This window comes from Tympanuchus pallidicinctus, unplaced genomic scaffold (genome assembly GCF_026119805.1).
Source record: "Tympanuchus pallidicinctus isolate F22 unplaced genomic scaffold, pur_lepc_1.0 scaffold15, whole genome shotgun sequence".
NCBI classification, from domain to species: domain Eukaryota; kingdom Metazoa; phylum Chordata; class Aves; order Galliformes; family Phasianidae; genus Tympanuchus; species Tympanuchus pallidicinctus.
In genome coordinates, this window is record NW_026294669.1 from 34190136 (window position 1) to 34209160 (window position 19025).

The 19025-nt window shown below is 48.7% G+C and overlaps 2 protein-coding genes across 4 annotated transcripts; one reads left to right on the forward strand and one right to left on the reverse strand.

Moving 5' to 3' along the window:
- Positions 1 to 12112: 12112 nt before the first annotated feature.
- On the forward strand, positions 12113 to 17093 carry RAB17 (RAB17, member RAS oncogene family). Of its 2 annotated transcripts, XM_052675733.1 has the most exons (6): positions 12113 to 12356; positions 14054 to 14213; positions 15232 to 15383; positions 15603 to 15728; positions 15929 to 16022; positions 16647 to 17093. In XM_052675733.1, exons 2-6 carry the CDS (start codon positions 14057 to 14059, stop codon positions 16757 to 16759), a joined length of 642 nt encoding a protein of 213 aa, XP_052531693.1. In that variant the 5' UTR covers positions 12113 to 12356; positions 14054 to 14056; the 3' UTR covers positions 16760 to 17093. The 2 variants fall into 2 exon arrangements, with proteins under 2 accessions (XP_052531693.1, XP_052531692.1); XM_052675732.1 differs by lacking the exon at positions 12113 to 12356 and having other exon boundaries at positions 12793 to 14213.
- Positions 17094 to 17756: 663 nt separating this feature from the next.
- On the reverse strand, positions 17757 to 18582 carry PRLH (prolactin releasing hormone). 2 transcript variants are annotated; one of them, XM_052675736.1, is made up of 2 exons: positions 18170 to 18582; positions 17757 to 17984 (listed from the first exon to the last, which is right to left on the reverse strand). In XM_052675736.1, the coding sequence occupies exons 1-2, from the start codon at positions 18486 to 18488 to the stop codon at positions 17818 to 17820; spliced, it is 486 nt and encodes a 161-aa protein (XP_052531696.1). In that variant the 5' UTR covers positions 18489 to 18582; the 3' UTR covers positions 17757 to 17817. The 2 variants fall into 2 exon arrangements, with proteins under 2 accessions (XP_052531696.1, XP_052531695.1); XM_052675735.1 differs by having other exon boundaries at positions 18155 to 18582.
- Positions 18583 to 19025: the final 443 nt, after the last annotated feature.

Consider the following 19025-nt stretch of genomic DNA (forward strand, 5'->3'; position numbering starts at 1 on the left):
CAACCCTGCAGCCTTGCACAGGTTTATCCTGTTCAGACTCACTTTCAAGAGGAATCCCCAGTCGCATCCTCTCCTTCACCCTGCCTCTGCTCCAGTTCTGCTTAAGTGTCTATTAATTTCTCAGAGCTCGTGTTACAGCTGTAGGGGATGCACTGCTTTTATCATGACTCAGCGGTGGTATTCAATCAATACTATTTCTTGCATCTGCTACCACTGGCCTTCACAGGGAGCAAATAATTTATTATTTTTTTTTTTTGTCAGAAGCAGCAGCTACACAAGATCCTCACTTTGCTTGGGCATTGAAAACAAACTTGCCGTATCTTGAGATTTGGAGTCAAGTTTGCTCAGTGTCCACACAAGTGAAAATCAAAACAAAAAGCACCAAACATGCTCTACAAGGCACTGCGAGGGCCTTAAAAAAGGATTCAAGCCTTGCTGTGGGAGAAAGTCTCACTATGACTTGTTTTCTTCGCTATCCTACAGGTTTTCCTTCTGCAGCCATCCTCATCTCTCTTGCCTAGCACTAGTGCTGTTTCAGGCTCTACGTAACTTGTTTCCAGAGACCTTATCCTTGAATTTGCCCCTGCCCTTTGAGGAATTCTGGCTAAAGACACAGAGCAGTTCCTTATTTTTAGGCTGGTGTTACCCAGGGATTTCAGCCACCTGTGCAGCTGCATCACTGTATCCACGCAAGGAATTTCCAGTTCAGCAGTGCAGTATGATTTGCATTCTCGCTGCTCGACTGAAGGCCTTGGGCCCCTTATAGCCAATCTGAGATTTGCATAGAGCAGATTTATGTCTGCAAATCTATTTGAAGGAGTTCATAAAGAACAAACAAACAACCCCAACAACACGGAACTTGGAATAGAAGAAGCTACTGAATGACAAGTCAGAATTCAAGCCCCACGTTGAATGCACGCTATAGTTTAAGGAATCCCACTTCTTGCCTACATTCCAGACACTTAGAGTAATTATTTCTTTTAAATACAGTCAAAATAAGCCATCTTGTTATAAAACCACTATATATACAGAATTTGTCCAAATAAATATGAAATAATCATTCAAATACATTAGTTTTGGCTGCACTACGAAGCACAGTGCCTGCAGCTGAAGGTTAAGTACTGAAATACACATTTCTTATTTTAACAAGCAACACAAAGTCGAGACCCATTTTGTCTGAGAGTTATAACTGATTAACGATATTCAAGCAAGCCTGAGTATCCCATGCCAGTTTCAAAGGGCTTTATTTTAAGAGTATAATTCTCCAATATCCTGCGTACAAGGAGGCTGTTTCATGCAGAGCACATCCCAAAGATACAATTTTCCCTCTGTGTTGCTCTTAAACCAAACCATCTTGTAAAACCACACTCTTGAGAGCCAGAACAAGCCATCGCCTGTTAAAACTACTGCTGCTTGTGTACTCAGTAGACCATTTCCACATAATAAAATGGATGGTTTTACGTTTTGTGCAGCAAAGTATGATTACATTTCTATTGGGTTTAAAACCTGGGATAGAGGAAACCAGTGGCAAGCTGACAGCATAGAAAGAAAACACAGGGTCACCTTCTGCTCCACTGTAAGATCATGGCATCTGGTGAGCCAGAAAGGAAGTCTGACAGCTTTAACAAGATGTCCATTAGTCCAAAGAAAGTGGAATGCTTACATACTTCAGAAAACCTAACCTAAGAGGCCAATATTTCATATTGCCAAGACACTTGAAAGGAGCAGAGCTCCATTAACATGGTAACATTTTGCAAACATAACAGCGGTGGTATCCTGCAGTGCCTGTGGATTTATTAATGGGAAAAAATTACATCACAGACAAATATGTGCTGGTACTGAAGCACTTCAGAAAGAAACACTGGGGCAACTAGAGGGCTTGTACTTTATTACACCTCCTAAGGAGCCTAGGGTGATCTTCCTCAGCACATGAACCCTCATGGGAAATGCTTTCACATGTTGCCAGGACAGGGCCCAAGAGACTGCTAGTGTCTGTGCAGATTCATCTGGGTGAGATTTACGACTCTTCAGGTCAGCTGAGTCGTTATTTGCATCAGTGGAGCTCTGGCAGGCTAGGAACCTTGCTTGGCTTTGACTTTACTATCCTGGGACTTTTGGTTATGAAGTAAGGGATCACAGCAAAGCCACGATTGATAGCAGCTTCCCAAGGTGCTCCAGTATGGAGATCCATGAACTTGAGCTGACAGTCCTTAAAACGGCCGCTTCAAAGATGAACTTCAAAAGGACTAGAGAAAAAAACCTGTACACTGCCAGCAGTCAAACACCTTGCTTTCTTTTTCACTTTGGGGATCTTGAGGTCTCTAAGCTGAGCCTCTTTCGATGCTGACGAAGACTCTTCCTTCAGAGGGAGTCTTTCAAAGCCCTGGGCTTGATTTCATTTAATATTTTCATTAGCACCCTAGTGCATGTAGGATGGCACTAATGAAATACTTGGATGACAGTGTATGAAGCAACATCAGTAAAGGAAGGTAAACTCATACAGGAGGAGGAAGAGGTTAAGGACTTGAGACAGAATGGAATGAAACCAAGCAGACTGCAAATCCCATGTCAAGGATTAAGCTCATGATCTCATCAGCTAGAAATGACAGAAAAGAGGAAGTTCTGAGACCATAAATCAGTCTTGGTTTGGTTGTGTGCCATCATCACAACAAAAAAAACCTAAAGAATTATGTTTAATGTTTGAACATTTCAGGTAAGGGTCTTCCAATGCAAATATTTATACCATTGCATGGAGCATCTATGTGACCTTACCTAAAATGGTGTCCCTTTGTCTGCTTACCCATGTTAAGAAGCATTCAGGCTTGCATATCTGCAGAGAAAAAATCTGCTAGCATAAGCAGCAGGAGGATCTTTTCTGAGATGAGTTGGCTTGTCCAATGAAAAACAGAACAACTACATCTCTTTTCTATAAACTCCTTTGGAAAGAAGATCTGCAGATAGTTCTGTGTAAAGTTTGGAGCCAAGTTAGCAGAAAAACTTACAGCTAAACAGGCCATACGTAATTGCAGTCTGGAAATCTGGTGTTTATTGCCAAGGTTCTGGACACAAAACCAAAAGAAGTTGTGAGCATTATCATGAGTGCTTGGCTGCCAACACTAGCACTAGCCCAAACACCACGCTCTCTCTTCCCTACCATGAGACTTGAGCATCTGTATAATCAATGAATATTAAGATGCTGTAATGACAAAATAAACAAGAGAGGTAGGCAAAGCAGATTATGGTAACAAAAAGAGAATAAGAGAATAAATAGAAAACTTACCTGTATCCTAGGCTCACTTACAAAACTCCAGCAGAGCAGATCTCCAGGAGAGATCCTGGTAGCCAGCTCTTAAATAGGTCTGGGAGAGATGGAGCCAACGCTCCACCCCTTCCAGCAGCACAGATGAATTGCCTTCACCTGTGCTCCTCTGGCTGACTTATTGCTTGCCTCAGGTGATCAATCAGAGGTTCAGGCCGTAACTCAGCAGTTCCCATACAGTATCTATCCTAGGCAGCACTGCTGCAGCTGCAGAGAGGTTGTCCTGATGCTCCTGGACAGGATGACACAATCCCAGCATTGCAATCTTGTATGCTCTACACTACCGTGCCAAGCAGGGAACTCACCTGCAATTTGAAAACTCTCACTGAGCTTGTTGAAAACTGCCCATCTTGGGCTATAGTGGGAGCTCCCTCATGGCAGCCTCTGCAGACCTAATCTAATTAGGAGCAGACACACCACAGCTCTTAGCATTTTGACACAAAGCGAAGTTAAGCCAGCTCCAAAGCAGCTGTAGTTATAGGGAGCCAAATCTGTCCCAGGCTGCTGCACAGCAGCTGATGGCAGTGCCTGGCTCACACACAGAGTCACGGGCTGCTGTTTGTAATCTGTACCACTATCTGCTCCCTCCAGTTACAAAATCTGGCTGTTCCTCCTCCTCTGGCTTCCCCTCTTGCTGTGAAGCTAAGTGTTAAGACAGCTCTAAGCTGTTCTTGGAGGAACCATCTAAGAATACATCATGCATCAGTTCCACCTGGCCTAAAAACGCTCACCTTTTCACTTGCCAGAAATGCTATGGGGATAAAATTCCATTCCAAACAGCAGAATCATGCAGTGATAAGACATCCAAGGCAAGAAGTGGACCCCTACACCTTTTCTCCCAGAGCCTGGGCCAAAGGCAGCAAGAGATCGATAGGCACATTTCATCTGGGAGTGCTGCATGTACATCTGTCAAAAAGCAGATGGGTTTTCCTTCAGCAAGACTAAACAGGGATAGCTTTGGCGAAAACAATGCATTACATCAGCTGGAGCTGGCTCTGCATCTCTTTGTGATTAATGTATGGAAGTATTCCTTCTGTCACTGCCTTGGTGTCTTTGCTGCTCTGACAGTGCGTAGACACGAGAGCAGGGGGACACGTGGCCTGCTTACAAGGGCTGGATGCTTCCCTCTTGTTGGATTTCCCATGCTTTGTCTGCTCCATGCTGTGTGGCCTCATCCACTCCCGGCTCAAACATTCCAAGCTGAGCTACATTTTCCACGCAGGCCTTCCCAGTTTTCTTAAACTCGAGTTGTTTGGGACTGCCGTAACACATAGCCACAACATATGGTCTGAAAACACCAATTGTTTGTAGCAGATTGTTTGTGCCAATTAGTCATACCGTCCTGTAAAACGGCATGTGAACACTGTTTTGGAAAAGCTTATGTGAACACTGCGTTGCAGTTTGATTCCCTTGCTAGAGTGGAAGAAGAGGAAGGAGGAACCTTTTGTTGTCCCTATGGAAATTCATCCAGATTCATGCAAAGTGCAGATCAGAGCAAAAATGTGCCTTTTCTAAAGTGCAGGAAAACATAACCGTGCTTTGCTTCTGGAGATCTTCCACACTTATTCAGGTCTCAGTATCTTCCACTCACATATTGCCCTGTCTTCTCTCAGTTCCAACCACCTAATGACAGAAAGAACTGCTCCTGTATCTGCTGCCTTGTGGTTCTGCATTACGTCCTTGAAGCAGTGCATCAGTTACCTAATCTCCTTTCACCTTTCTGCTCATCCACCCAGAGCAGCAGCAGGTAGTTCCTGGCTTACCTAATATAAGCCATGCTGGTGCTAAAGAATTCAGGTTCCAGCTGTGCTAATCACCAGCAGGGCAGGAAGGCAGGTCATTATAGTTTCCTGAAACAAAGACATTGGCCTATACTCGGAAGTGAAAGAAGATAACAGTAAGAAAACATCAGAGAATATAGAAAAGAAACACTTTAGACTCACTGCACTTACAGCACATTAGAGCTAAGGGTGCCTCTGGTCTTAAGCCATAACACGCTTTCTTATCATCCATAGCATTCTCATTTTTCCATGCTCAGGGAACCAGGAATGGTGTTTGGGAGTGACTCATCTGCTCAGGGTATTTCCCCTGCCCTTGTGCACCCCAAGCCAACTCATCAGTCAGCTCCTGCAACCATCCAATTACCATCCTCTGCAATTTTCCTGTTGGCTGTTCCACAGCATTAATTATTACGGTATTAAAAACCTTCTGATCCTTCCCCATAGGAATGCGAAGGAATTATTTCCTCTATTCTCCTTCGACGAAGAGCCAAGAAAAGTTGAGCAGGAGCTGTCAAATTCTCCAGTGTACAGATTTCTTGCCAGTTGTGCAAACAAAAGAAGATTTTTCTAAATTCACCAAATGGCCACAGAATGCTTTCATTTCAGCTACTCTAAAAAAGAAAAAAAAATATTCCCAGCTGGGCAGAAAGGAAAACGACTGCTTGCATCTACAAACCACCATTTCCATAGCTGGCTGCGTGGCTTATCAAACACCAGGCTGGAAACAGATGCCCGTATGCAAGTCTCCATTTTTTCTTTCTTTTGCCTTCTGCCTCTCCTAGTTGTAAATTCCTCTGGGGACAGCTACTCAATATAAGCTTCTTATTGCAGTGTTCCCAGATTGAAGTCATGCAGGGCTGGGCACTGTCAGAGGGAGATCCCCAGGAACTTAATAGACACCACCTCTGTTGCTTAACCTCATTTTCTGCACAAGTTTTCATCCTCTTTGACCTTTCAGCAGTGGGTTAAGGCAGGAAAGACCTATTTCTCTATTGTGGCCTCTTTCTGGGCAGTTGCTAAAGTTTCTGAAACATCCTGAGCACATTAGTGCCTCGACAAACTAATTAGAAGTTCCCAAAATAATTTTTAATACGTTTTTCAATTTTAAAAGGAGCTGCTCTAGGTAATAGCAGATAATGGTTTCCCCCTCGAGGTATCTTTGTTCCTTCCTGGCTCACTGGCAACGGATGACTTGCTTCACTCTGTGTAACAGCACGCTGCTCTTCCTGCAGTGGCTGGTGTTAGGCAAGGCTGCTCAGGCTCAAACAGGTTAAACGATTTCATGCATTTCCAGATTGCACCCATCACACCCAAAGCACGAGGCTAGGAACCAGGTGGAAACCAGCCAACAGTTTAGACACGACTTGAAAAAAGTAAGAATGCCATGCGGCCATTGGCACACGACAAAGCAAGGAGACACAGACTCCATCACACAACGCTCTGTGAACACGTCTGCACTATACATCCCAAATCTGGGTGGGATTCCAGCAAAAAATCCCCTATGTTCACACCCACACTTGCTTTCCAAGTCTGTGCTAGACAACATGACTTAAATATTTCTCTTTCCAAACACTGGCAAAGCACTGGCAGTTGCACACATTACAACTGCCTGGGGAACACAGAGAAGCAAAACACTTTTGGGTGAGACTATTGAGCTGGGAGATATTTATGGCTGTCAGCGACCTCCTCACTAGAAGAGAAAGGTGCTGCCTACAGCCGTATTTAGCCTGGTTTCCTAAGGGAACAAGCCATATGTGCTCACTCTTTGTGGCAGTGCTCCTATCCCACACTCACGGTGTAAGCCAGCTGGTCAGGAGCCACCAAGTTGATCAGAGAAGCCAGAGTACATCTCCTTAAATTTGATACCCCCACTGGCAAAAAGCAGCCCACTGAGCAGCTCATGGCACGTGGCAGAGAGAGCTTGAGTGCTTTTATCAGGTAAAACGCTGCAAAATCTGTCCTTAGTCAGATGACGTGTCTCTCATTTCCCACATTGGATCTCTTTGTCTCTGCATCCTCCAGGAGGTGGCTCACCCTTTGAAGTCCAGGACCCAAAGCAGGGCTGCATTGCAGCCCTCTTGGCAAGGTGGATAGGAGTCATGCAGCGGAGTCTGGGGGTAAGCAAACCATTCATAGCAAAATATTCCTATTGAGGAATCAGCCAGAAATCAGAAAGGAGGAGGCTAAACAAGAAAGCAGCATAAGCGGGCAGCAGTCCTGAACCACAGGCAACTCCTCTCAGGTGCAAGGAGGTGAGTGGCTGGTCTCACTACCTCCCTATGCTCCAAGCAAGTTAAGCTTCTTTCCATGTGTGTAAAGAACATGATCAGCCTCTTCAAATAGATAGCAGGCAGTGCTATAAGAAAGCACTAGGAAATGCTATAGGAAGGCATTTCTTGTGGTTCACACATGTATTCTCTTTGTAATTAATATTGAAAATGCTTATTGTATTCAGTAGTTATTTTCCTCCTTGGTCTTTAACACGTTCAAGAGTTCACTGTCAGCTATCATCTGGGAGCCATTAATATTAAGCATGTTTGATGTTTCTAAGCCAATCTCTGGAGTGTTTTAGCACTGTTAATAATTAATACAGGAAGGCCAGCACTTCAGTAGCCCAAAGCAGTGCACAACAGGCTCAGTGTGAACGATCTGTTCATCACTACAATTCTGCAGATCCTCAGAATCTTTCTTAGCTCACCATCAGTGCAGCAGTGAGGAGCACGGCCTGTTTTTCATTAGTGAAGCACAACATCTCCTCCTCTCAGGAGTGACGGAACAACTTTTTCACACTCTGTTGCAGCAGTGACAGACCTTACCTGTGGGATCATCAGTGGGTTACTGCTGGTCTCCAGGCTTCAGCAGGTGAGCTCCAGTTGATCTTGTGGCGTCACTTCCAGACGTTACCGCAGGCACACAGGAGGAGAAACAGCAGAGACAGGGATTTACCAGCCCACAACAGTTCCCAATCTTTGTGCAGACACTGCTTTCTTTTCTGTTCAGCGTGAGCTTTTGCTCCAAGTTACTACGAGCTGTCCCAGTGGGTTGGCCATTCCTACCTTAGCACATCGTATACCTGTCAGTATGGGCAGGGGGATTAAAGCAGTGTATGGGAACTGCTGAGTCACGGCCTGAACCTCTGATTGATCACCTGAGGAGAGCCAGGAATCAGCCAGAGGAGCACAGGTGAAGGCAATTCAGCTGTGCTCCTAGACCTATTTAAGAGCTGGCTACCAGAGGGGAAGGATCTCTTCTGGAGATCACCTCTACTGGTGTTTTGTGGTGAGCTCAGCTGAAGGGTAAGCTCTTCCACTAATTCTCTTTTGTGATCGTTGCCTAACTCTCTTGATTATATTGTGATTATAACATCTTGATATCTATTGATTATACAAGCAGTAAAGGGCTAAATCAAGCTTGCATAAGCTTACACAGTGTTTTTTAACACAGTTTTTTAAACAGCACTTTTAAGGTAGTTTGATAGCAAACGATCCCATTTGCAGGTAATAAACATAACTTCTTGTGACCTCTTGAGGGGTCGACTGCTTTGACTTTGCTGTACTTACTGTGGTTTCAGATGTTTCTTCTCAAAACAAGTTGACTTGCAAAAAAAGAAGAGCCTCTCCCTATTTCTGAAGCTCTGCATTTGCTGTCCTGCTCCCAGGACCAGGTTCAGCAATGTTCACACTGCATGCCCATACCAGTGCTCAGGCAGCATGCCCACCTCACTCAAAGCACGCCTCAAGCTCCCCAACCATTCATCTCTGAAACACTCAGGGCATTTTTGAGCCATGCTCAAAGGAGGACAGTATGGAGACTGGCTCTGCAAGCGCGAGCTCAGAACCACGGATGGACTCTGCATATTTATAGCAGGGCTGGCTAAACCAAAATAGTTATCCCAAAAGCAAAGCATGCTATATATACCCACACACAAGTGACTTGTTCATTTGAAGTTGGCAGTGCAGAGACAAGATGTCTGCCCTATGGCAGGTCTGGAAGCCAAGATCACATGGACAAGGCCATTAGGAAAGCCACATTTCTCTGACCCTCAATTCTGGGCTGTGCATGCCCATCACCAGCTAAATCACACCATAACCTCACTTGTGATTGTGAGCTCTGGTTAGCTGGACAAATGGCTTTCAGCACAGCCCTGAGCCATAAAGTCACTAACCCTGTGGCTCAGGACGACAGCAGAATTCAGGTGCTATCAAACAGATAGCTGTATAAAAGCACTCAAGCTGAAGCTAAGCATTTAACATTTCCTAAGCAACTGATAATTTATAAGCAACATGAGGTCTTCCCTCTGTTTCAGCGACTCTTAGGATGGAGGTGAGACCCCTGCGTTGGGCAGCACACTGATGGCAGACAGAGAGGACCAGCGAAGGGAAGCAGGAGACAGAAACTAAGGAGAAAAAGCAGCCCTCCCTATGGGCAGGCAGCAGGCAAGTTTCTAGTCTTGTTTTCAAACCTCCAGGCAGCGCCCTTAGTTCTGGATGCTGATTTTTCAATCCTGCAGCTCCTCCTTAAAGTCGAGGTGATTTGTGCTGCTCGTATTGATGAGCTAATATTTCCTTGCAGCAGTCAGAGTCAGGAGGAACCAGCACACACCACTGAAAAGGAGCCCTCCAGAAGCTCCAGAGGCACTCCAGACAGGTCAGTGTCCTTGCACAACTTTTACTCAGAGAAACAGGCACAGAGAAACAACCTGCAGCAGTCAGAGCCAGAAAGAAGAGATTATTGGAGTTATTCTTGCCCGGTGGCTGTAGAGTTTTACTTTGACCTGTGCCCTACTGAAATGTCACAAGGTCCTCCGAGGAGAAAGGTTGAGAGCAGTGCAGGAAGGTCTGCGAGTGGTTTTTGAGGTGTTCAGGTCACCCAATGCTGGGCTGGAATATTCGATTCCTATCACTCCCAGGGCATCGTCACATCAGGCAAGCATAAAACTGAAGGCAATCCCCATTCTTGGGTAAACTAGCAATGCTTAGTCTCAGCCAGAGAAGCTTATTTTGGGTATGAGCAGTCGAGCAAGATGCATCACAGCAGAGAAGCTCGGCCATTTCTTTGGAGCAACTGGAGAAAAACTGGTGGTTTGGGTGTAGCTCTGGCTGCAGCCACTCATCCATCTGTCCTGCCACTGCCTACTGTCTGTTGGCTTCCTGGTGCAGAAATGAGATTAAACTGAAACCATGGATGAGCGATGCCCTCTAGTGGGTTTGGCTCACCGGGAGCTGGAGGAAGCCCCATCCATGATGTACCCACCCAAGGGACACATCCCTGGGCTGCCCGGGACTGTCTCCACCAGCCAGTGCTTAAGGCACTGCCTTCTATCAAAGCTCTCAGCAAAAGCATCCGCCTCATCTCAGGCACATCCTCAAGCAGGGAATATAACTCCAAAAATCCAAATGAACATTGATGGTGTTTCCCAGGCCAGTATTTTGAATATATGGATACAAACAAGTTTTTCTGGAGCCATTGGATTTTCATTTGTGATGAGAAACATCCTGCAGCATTCCCAGCTTAAGGTATCGATACCCCCTGCACCTCAGTGTTTCCCAAACCCTGGGAAAGGGTTTCAAAGCCCTCCTCTGTACCACTGTAACCATTCACTGTTCACCTAAAGCCCTGAAAAAAGAACAATACCATAAGAGTGCTGGTTTCCCACCTGCTGCAGACAAGGAACTGGAAGCCATTTCTGTGCTGAGAAAATTACACCAACCTCAGATGGTCTGTGATTTCCCAGGGTTGTTAGGTATCTTCTTCAAAGGCTTCCCAGATCTGTTCTGGCTTGGGTAGAGCCCATGAGAAGGAGCCTGGGTAGGAGAGGCTCTTCTGCCTTATGAAAAAGCAGCTTTGTTCAGGGTGCACAGGAGCATAAGTGAGCCAGTTTAGGGAGGATGTGTCCCCAAACAAAAGGAATTCCCTGTCATTTGGCTAGCAAGGCAACACAACTCAGGCAGGCTTACAAAACTGATTCAAATCAGTGGGGGATTTCCTCCCATGTGACTTCTGTGACGTGGATGTCTGTAAATGGTGTTTCAGTACACATATGAGAAGTAACAGAGCCCCATCAGTCAGACCTTGGAGATCACAAGACGTGCTCTTCATTGCACAACAGGGATAAGTGTTCTTGATCTGGCTTTTAGAATCATAGAATCTATTTGAGTTGGAAAAGACCCTGAAAGGCTACCTGGTCCAACTGCCAAGCAGGGAACAGGAACACCTATAGCTCCACAAGGTGCTCAGAGCCCTGTCCAGTCTGACCTTAAGTGTCTGCAGGGATGGGGCATCCCCTGCCTCTCTGGAGAACCTGTGCCAGTGCTTCACTACCCTCACTGTAAAATACTTTTTCCTTATATCCAATCTAAATCTCTCTTTTTTTTTATGTTTATTTCCCCTCATCCTTTCCCTTTAGGACTCTTTCTTTCTCCCTGCTCCCTGATGCCATTAGGACTAGGCTTTGTTGCGCTCCCAGAAAGATTTAGGAGCTGCTGCTTGAAAGAAAGGTACTAAATATCATGAGGCTAGTGCTAGAAATACAAAAGCTATCTTCATTTAGGTTGTTAATGATCTACAGATCTCCCTGTTCTTGCCCCTGATGGGCTATCCCAATGCATTAACACATTGTGCTTCTTCCCCTGACTATGTGAGCATTTGAACAAGAGCCTCCTACAAAGCACCCAGCCACCTGTGCTAACTATAGCTATTAGTTTAATTGAAAAGCAGGAGAAGCCCAAGTGCTCAGGTTTTTTCCTCTTTGTCTGCCCCTTGCTGGCTTGTCTGCTGAAGCCCTTTGCAGAAGAAGTGGGTGTGCTGCTTCCCACCAGCTCCAAAAAAACAATGCGCTTTGGCAGCCCCGGGTCTGAGTTATCAGAACCTACATCCTGGCACGAGACCGAAGGAAGCCTAACCCACGTCAGCAGAAACTGCTGCGCTGTAACAGCCTGCTCCAGCCTGCCCTGTACCCAGCCCTCAATCTCTGCTGCAGGATGCCACAAAACAGCCACGGAACTGAGTGACAGTGCAGAGGGCAGGGTTTACATCCCAGCCTCTCCCTACCAGCAGGAGGGTTTAAGGTTCACCAGCTCACTTGTCAACTTTGGCACCATTTTCCGGGAGCTGCCGGCGTGCCTTGCCTGAGTTTCGCTTTTCTTTTCCTGCAACAAGGAGGCAGCCAGGGAGGTCGAACGAGGCTGTTATCATCTGTTGAGGCCGTTCCCATCCTCTGCGACCCCCGTGTAGGAAGAAAGCAAGGCTGCGTACAGGTAACTCTTTCCTCTGCCTTGTACGGCTGCACCCACCTCTTCTCAGCTACCTGTCCCCCCCAGACCCATGGGAGTTGCCTTCTGAAGCAGCCCCTGATCTTAGCCATAAAGGCAGCCCACTCTCTGAATCCCCAGCCAGTGCAGGGGTCTCTGCTTGCTGCTAGCTTATTTCTGTCCATCTGGGTCATTAATGACCTCAGCTCAGAGGAGATTGCATTGAGAAATCGGCACTACGTCTCTCCAGCGCTGTTTGCACACGGAAGTGTTTGTGCAGCTCAGGTTTTTGTGCCTCCTGGTAAACTTTGCTTAAGACTGCTTGTACACCAAGTGACTGCCACTGAGCTGAACGTCAGCAGTAGGAAAGTGGGGAGGCAGTTTGCTAGCACCATCTGGGGTAAAAAGACCTCATGGGCCGAACTTGCAGGGCTGGGCACTGCAGAATTACAGCGCGTGGGCAGAAGCACAGATTCACAGAATTGTTGGAGTTGGAAGGGACCTCTAAAAGCCATCCAGTCCAATTCCCCTGCAATGAACAGGGACAGCTACAGCTCCATCAGGTGCTCAGAGCCCCAAGCCCAGCCTGTAATATTGGGGTCCTGCTTTTCCTAAGGAGCTTCTACATCTCTACAGAAGGTCAGCAAGCATCTCGCACGGTTTTTGTGTCTTTTAGTTTAGAGCTTCTGGTTTGGAGAGACTCAGCTTTATGTGCTGCTGGGCAGGGCCAAGGTTTGGAGACCCTTATGGGGCATTTCCAACTCAGGATATTCCGACTTATGATTCTATTTGTTTTGCTTTCTTGCTGTTCTCCTCGGATGAAAAAGGAGGTGAACCCCCTGCATCTTCTCAAGACGAAAAAGAAATTGTTTGGCAAAGCTTCCTGTCCTCAATAGCTGTTTGCTTGTAGGAGAAGTTTGAAAGGAAATTTTCCTGCAATTGCAGTAATTGTTGAGTGAGTTTTATTCAAGTATCAATGCAATCTTCTGGGGTTAAATTGAGATAGCTTCGGGGGCATTTTAAGAAGCAGCAGTATGAAATGAGAAACAGAGCTCATATACAGACGAAATTCATGCAGCTTCTTGTGAAGACAGCCTGCATTGATTATGGGGGCAAACAGGTGAGGCACAGAGAAAAATTAAAGGCCTGAAGCCTGCCAGACTGCAGGGGAGAGACTGAAATGAAGGGACAGGCAGCATGCAGAAACAAGGGGCTTTTGTAAGAAGAGGGAGACACAGGGCTGAGAGAAGGGTGTGGGGTGTGAACCCACTGCTCAGAGCCTGAGTTAGATTATCCCAGTGTAACTTTTAACCCAATCCCTCAATAAGTGCACAATATCAGCGTAAGGTATCCCAAGAAGGGGTGCTCAATAGCAAGGCACACTCCTAATTTATGTTTCTCTGTCAGCAGCTCTCCCCAGCATGTCCTTAAAGAACATTTCTGCATCTTCAAGGAGATGCATGCAAACAAATCTCCTTGTCCACATGCAAGCACGCCTCTTGCATCAGGTTTCTTCTTAAAGATTTCCACTCTCTGATCACAGCTGACAGTCCAAGGCAATGGCAGGTACACTGGGCTATTATGTTTAATTCAGCCTATTTTGAAGCCAAACCACGCTCACCCAACTGCCACTGGTAGCGAATTCATGCTGGTGGACCTGGGATCACTGCTGACACATTCTGATGGAGCCGATTTCCTTGCAGGACATGGCGCAGACAGTGGTGCCAGGCAGCTCCCCGGGGGATAACCGTCCCACCTACATCTACAAGATGGTCCTGCTGGGAAACACATCAGTGGGAAAGTCAAGCCTTGCCTACAGATATGTGAAAAATGACTTCAAGGAGTCGCTGCCTACTGTAGGATGTGAGTGAGCTGCTTCGATCCATTTCCTTCTGCCTTGTGCTGTAAGCAAAGCCACATCCAAACCACAGAGGCTCAATTTACTTCTGCTTGTTGGAGGCAGCTTAGCAGCAAAGTGAGGGAACCTGGGTTCCAAATCATACAGTCCCATCTGCCTTTTACATGTTTGGTCCCCTACACCTGTTTGGACACCTACACCTGTTTGGACACCTCAGAAGCATCTGCTCGAGGTTCTTCACCCAGGTGTGAGTCCAGGAGCACAGTGGGGCAAACCTCTTTCCCGCTGTTCTGCTCTGCCCAACCATGCTGAACAACCCCAGGCAGGGCACACATCAAAACTTGTGTGTCCACCCAAAGCTGCCAAAAAGAAGGGCCACCAGCCCTGCTTGGTGACATGCTGTCCCTTCAAGTGTTACTGCATAATCAGTGAATATTAAGATGTTATAATTACAAAATAAACAAGAGAGTTAGGCAAAGCAGATGATGATAACAAAAAGAGAAGAGATAGAAAGCTCACCTGTGTCCTGAGCTCACTTACAAAACTCCAGCAGAGCAGATCTCCAGAAGAAATCCTTCCCTCCTGGTAGCCAGCTCTTAAATAGGTCTAGGAGCATGGGTGAATTGCCTTCACCTGTGCTCCTCTGGCTGACTCATGGCTCACTTCAGGTGATCAATCAGAGGTTCAGGCCGTGACTGAGCAGCTCGCATACAGTTGCCCACCACCAGTCCATGGCCATGCTGTGAAACTCTTCAGGTTCAGATAGCTCTATTGGACATTGCTGTGATCTCCTACCCTGTTGTCATTCACAGCAGCTACAACAGCAGTGGTGTTGTACAGCATGCATACATCAAAGCAGACATCTCCACACCAAACTCTACACAGCACCATGTGAGCTGATTGGCTCAGGGTGCCTTTAAGAAAAACCCATCCAGTTTTGTGCATTGCAGCATTGTCAGCACCCCTCAAAGCGGCTTTGGTCCTACAGCAGCAGACCAGAGCCCTCTACCACATATCTTGCAGGCTCCTTCTTCACACAGACAATCCAACTAGAGACAGCCACCATCAAGCTGGAGATCTGGGACACGGCTGGCCAAGAGAAGTACCACAGTGTCTGCCACCTCTACTACCGTGGTGCCCACGCTGCACTCCTTGTTTATGACCTCACTAATAAGGTGAGATGGTGGATGCACATCCTGTCCACATGAAAACATTGCTGTGTGGCAGTGGAGCTGGTGGGACAGGCATCCAGATGTGTCCCTGATAAAGCAGAAGGGATCACAAACTCTAGGCAAATAAGTGTCCCACTGGGATGCATCAGCAACCGCAGAGCCCAGGGGCTCCTATCAAAGTTTCCTGTATCTGCATCAGGAGTGGCTATCTCTTTTCCCCAGGAAACATTCAACAGAGCGAAGCAGTGGCTGGTGGAACTGGAGAAGGAGTTCCTTCCTGATGAAATTGTCATTGCTTTGGTGGGCAACAAGACAGACCTGGCTGATGAACGGGAGATTGCAGCTGAGGTGAGCACACACCACGTCCCCTTTGCAAGCATTAAGACACATCTTAGCAGAGCCTTTTCTTCCCAAGTGGCATCCCTCTTGCTGCCAGCTGGTCTCCCCATTGCTGAGTGGCATGCAGGAGCCCTGCCTTGTCCCCATGGGTCCCCAAGGCTACACTGTCCCTTGGCACAGGGGAAACAATACTGCTCTTCTCCTCCTAGGATGGGGAAGAGTTTGCAAGGAGCAGAAGCCTGCTCTTCATGGAGACGTCTGCAAAATCCAACCACCAAGTAAACGACATCTTTATGGCAGTAGGTAAGGTGTGGGGTGGCTCCAATTGAGAACCAAAGTGGGGGAACCATGGGTCCTGGCTCCCCCAAACCTCCTGTGCAACATGAGACACAGCAGAGCTGCTCTGTCCCCAGTCTGATGCCACATCCTCACACTGGGAACCAGTGTGAGTGCTCTGCTCTACCTCTTGCTATAAGAAGAATATTTAGAGAAGACAATGGGCTCTTCTTGCCTATGCTTCCAGGCTACAGATGGCTTCTCCCCAAAGCCCAGCTGGCCAGCAAGAGCTGCTTTGCAGCTTGTGTCCCTCCTGCCAGGTTGGAGGAGGCAGTGGCTGTGGTGGCACAGCACCACATTACCTAGGACAGACAACTCCATGCCAAGATGCAGCATTAGAGGTGCAGAGATCAAAGCCACTATGTTTTTTGGGTTAAGTACCCGACCTGGGTATACATACCTGACCTGACCTGTGGCCCCAGCACATCTGTCCTTCAAATGACATCACCACGCTGGCTAGAAGTTGCTGGGAAGTACCAACATGGTGGCAAATAGGGTGGGACAGAGCAGCAGGTGCATCCCAACATGCATTGGCTGACCCCATGCCCTGACAAGAGAGGTGATGCTCTGTGGCTCTGTGCTCCCCGTCAGCCCGAGAGCTCCTGCGGCGTGAAGGTGAGAAGGCAGCTGTCCCATCCACGAGTGGCAGGCAGCGTTTGGACCTGCGGGCAAGCGGGACGAGGAGGGGGTGCTGCCATGTCTGAGGGGCCACGGGCTCCTCACAGGACGTGGGGCTGGACCTTGTGCTGTTGGCATCGGTGGCCGAGGGGTGACAACACAGGATAGCTCACAGCCAATGTGGAGCAATGATCCTTCTGCCCATCTTCTGCCAGTGAATGCATGCAGACCCTCAACAGGATCTCGTGATGGTGTTCTCCAGAAGTGAGTGGGGAAGTCCACTGTCAAGAAGCAGCCCGGCTGGGGACATCCCCCTGCCCCAGCCGTGCACCAGCTTCCCCAGACTCAAGAGAGTTTGGCTTGTGGAGCCCATCCCAACAACTTCAAGACTTGACTGCCAATAAAAAGCAGCTCATCTTAGCCACATCCTTTTCTCTGCCCTGGGTGCCAATATGCAGGAGGTCTGGAGATGGTGAGGACCAGAGCGTGGCAATGTAGTCCTCATCAGACGCTCCAGCTGTCAAGAACTTCTGGTTCCTATGGCCAGGAAGCTTCCCCCTCCTGCCCCCATACACCACCACCCTCTGTGACACCTGCCCAGCACTGAGATGGGTGTGGGATGGGGGAATCCTTCCCAGCTGCTTCCTCCTCCTGCCTAAATCCCCGTTGTTAGTTAGGCAGCTAATTTGATAGCAGCTAATTGCCACTTGCCTCATTCCTCCCAGATTAACCCTTTCTTCCCTAGGCAGTCCTGATCCCTGCTATCCATCCTTAGCTTGCATTTGGGATCCACATCATCCTCACTGCAAACTGGGGAATGGGTAAAGCAATGGAGATTTGTGAAAGGGGTGTCACAGAGTGAGTGAAGCCCTCCAACCTATGCCATGAAAACAGTGGCTCTGTAGTGATGTGGGGGGCTTGGTGCTCTCAGGGGTGTTGACACTGTGGGGATCCCATAGGATTCTCTTGCAGAAAGACAGGAGAGCCCCCAGGGCTTAATTTTAGGTGATACCACCATCACTAGAGCTCATGTCCTGTCCCACCCCAACTCCCCCCCCCCCAAGCACTGGGTTTTGGAGCAGAGAGTCAGGGCCAGGTAGGAGGAGAGGAAAAAAGGCTTTTATTGGCATCCCGCATCTTCAACTCAGGCACTTTGCTGCTCCTGGGGGGGCTGGGTGTGCGGGGGGATGCAGGCAGGATGCAGGACAGCCTCCCTGGGTTGGGCACTTTCCCCAAGTGCTCGCCGTCGCCCGAATCGCCCCACGGGCCTTATGCCACGGCCGGTGTACCAGAAGGGGTCGATGTCTGGGTCTGCAAAGAGAGAGACGGGAAACAGTCGGTGCAGTGATGCACAGCGCGTGGGGAAGAAAGAACGGGACCGAGGGGAGAGAGGAGTGCTCGGGACTGCCTGCCGGGCTGCTGCAAAGCGACACCGCTCGAACCTATGGGGGGACCAAGGAGGGTCCTGGGGGTTCCCTTACTCCTGCTCTCCTTACTCCTGATTTCCATGGAGTGCACACGGAGGCGGCCGGCGGCGGGCAGGGCCATGCAGGCGAGCAGCAAGCACAGCAGGCAGGTGGCCCCCAGCTTCATCCCCGAGGCTCTCCCACGACAGCGGCTCGGCAAACGGCGACAATCCCAACCTGCGGGCACATATACAGAGCAATCGCGTTCTGAGGGCGTCAAGAAGCCCGCGGCTTCCTTTGGCTGGACCCTGATGGGGCTGGTAGAGAAATGATAGAGAAAGCGCGTCCCTGCCGCGGGAACGCCATCGGGGAACGCCATGGGGGAAAGCCAGCCCCATCCGGATCCCATCGCAGCATCCCGAGACCGGCGGCAGGCTCAATCCCAGGAGGTGGGAGGAGATGAAGTTTGCAGCAGCCCCACCTGCAGCCGAAGCCGTCGGTTCGGGGAAGCAGCCGTGAGAGCCCTCGCCGCGCGCCCTTCGCCCCGCGCTTACCTCGGTCCCGCAGCGCCCGGTGCCGTCCCGCGGAGCCCAGCGCTCTCCCTGTGCGCCCCGGGGCGCCGCTCGCCGCTTTTATGCCCGGTTCCGTGCTGATGTCAGAAACGAGCCCCGGCGGGGACAGAGCCGAGGCATCTCCCCTCCCCGCCGCCCCCCGCGCTCGCTCTCGTCAAATCAGGAAAAGGATTTTCGTGACTCATAGAGGGCCATAATTTTATCTCCAGCCGGCCGAGGCACATCGTTCGGGAGCGTTCTGATCTCCGTCCTCGACGTGACGCGGTTCGGGACGAGGGGGGAAGAATTCCACCCGTACTGGGGGCGGGAGGGGTCGGGAGAGACGCGGTCCCTGCCCGGACGAGCAGGCGCACGGCCGCCTCCAAGCATCCCCT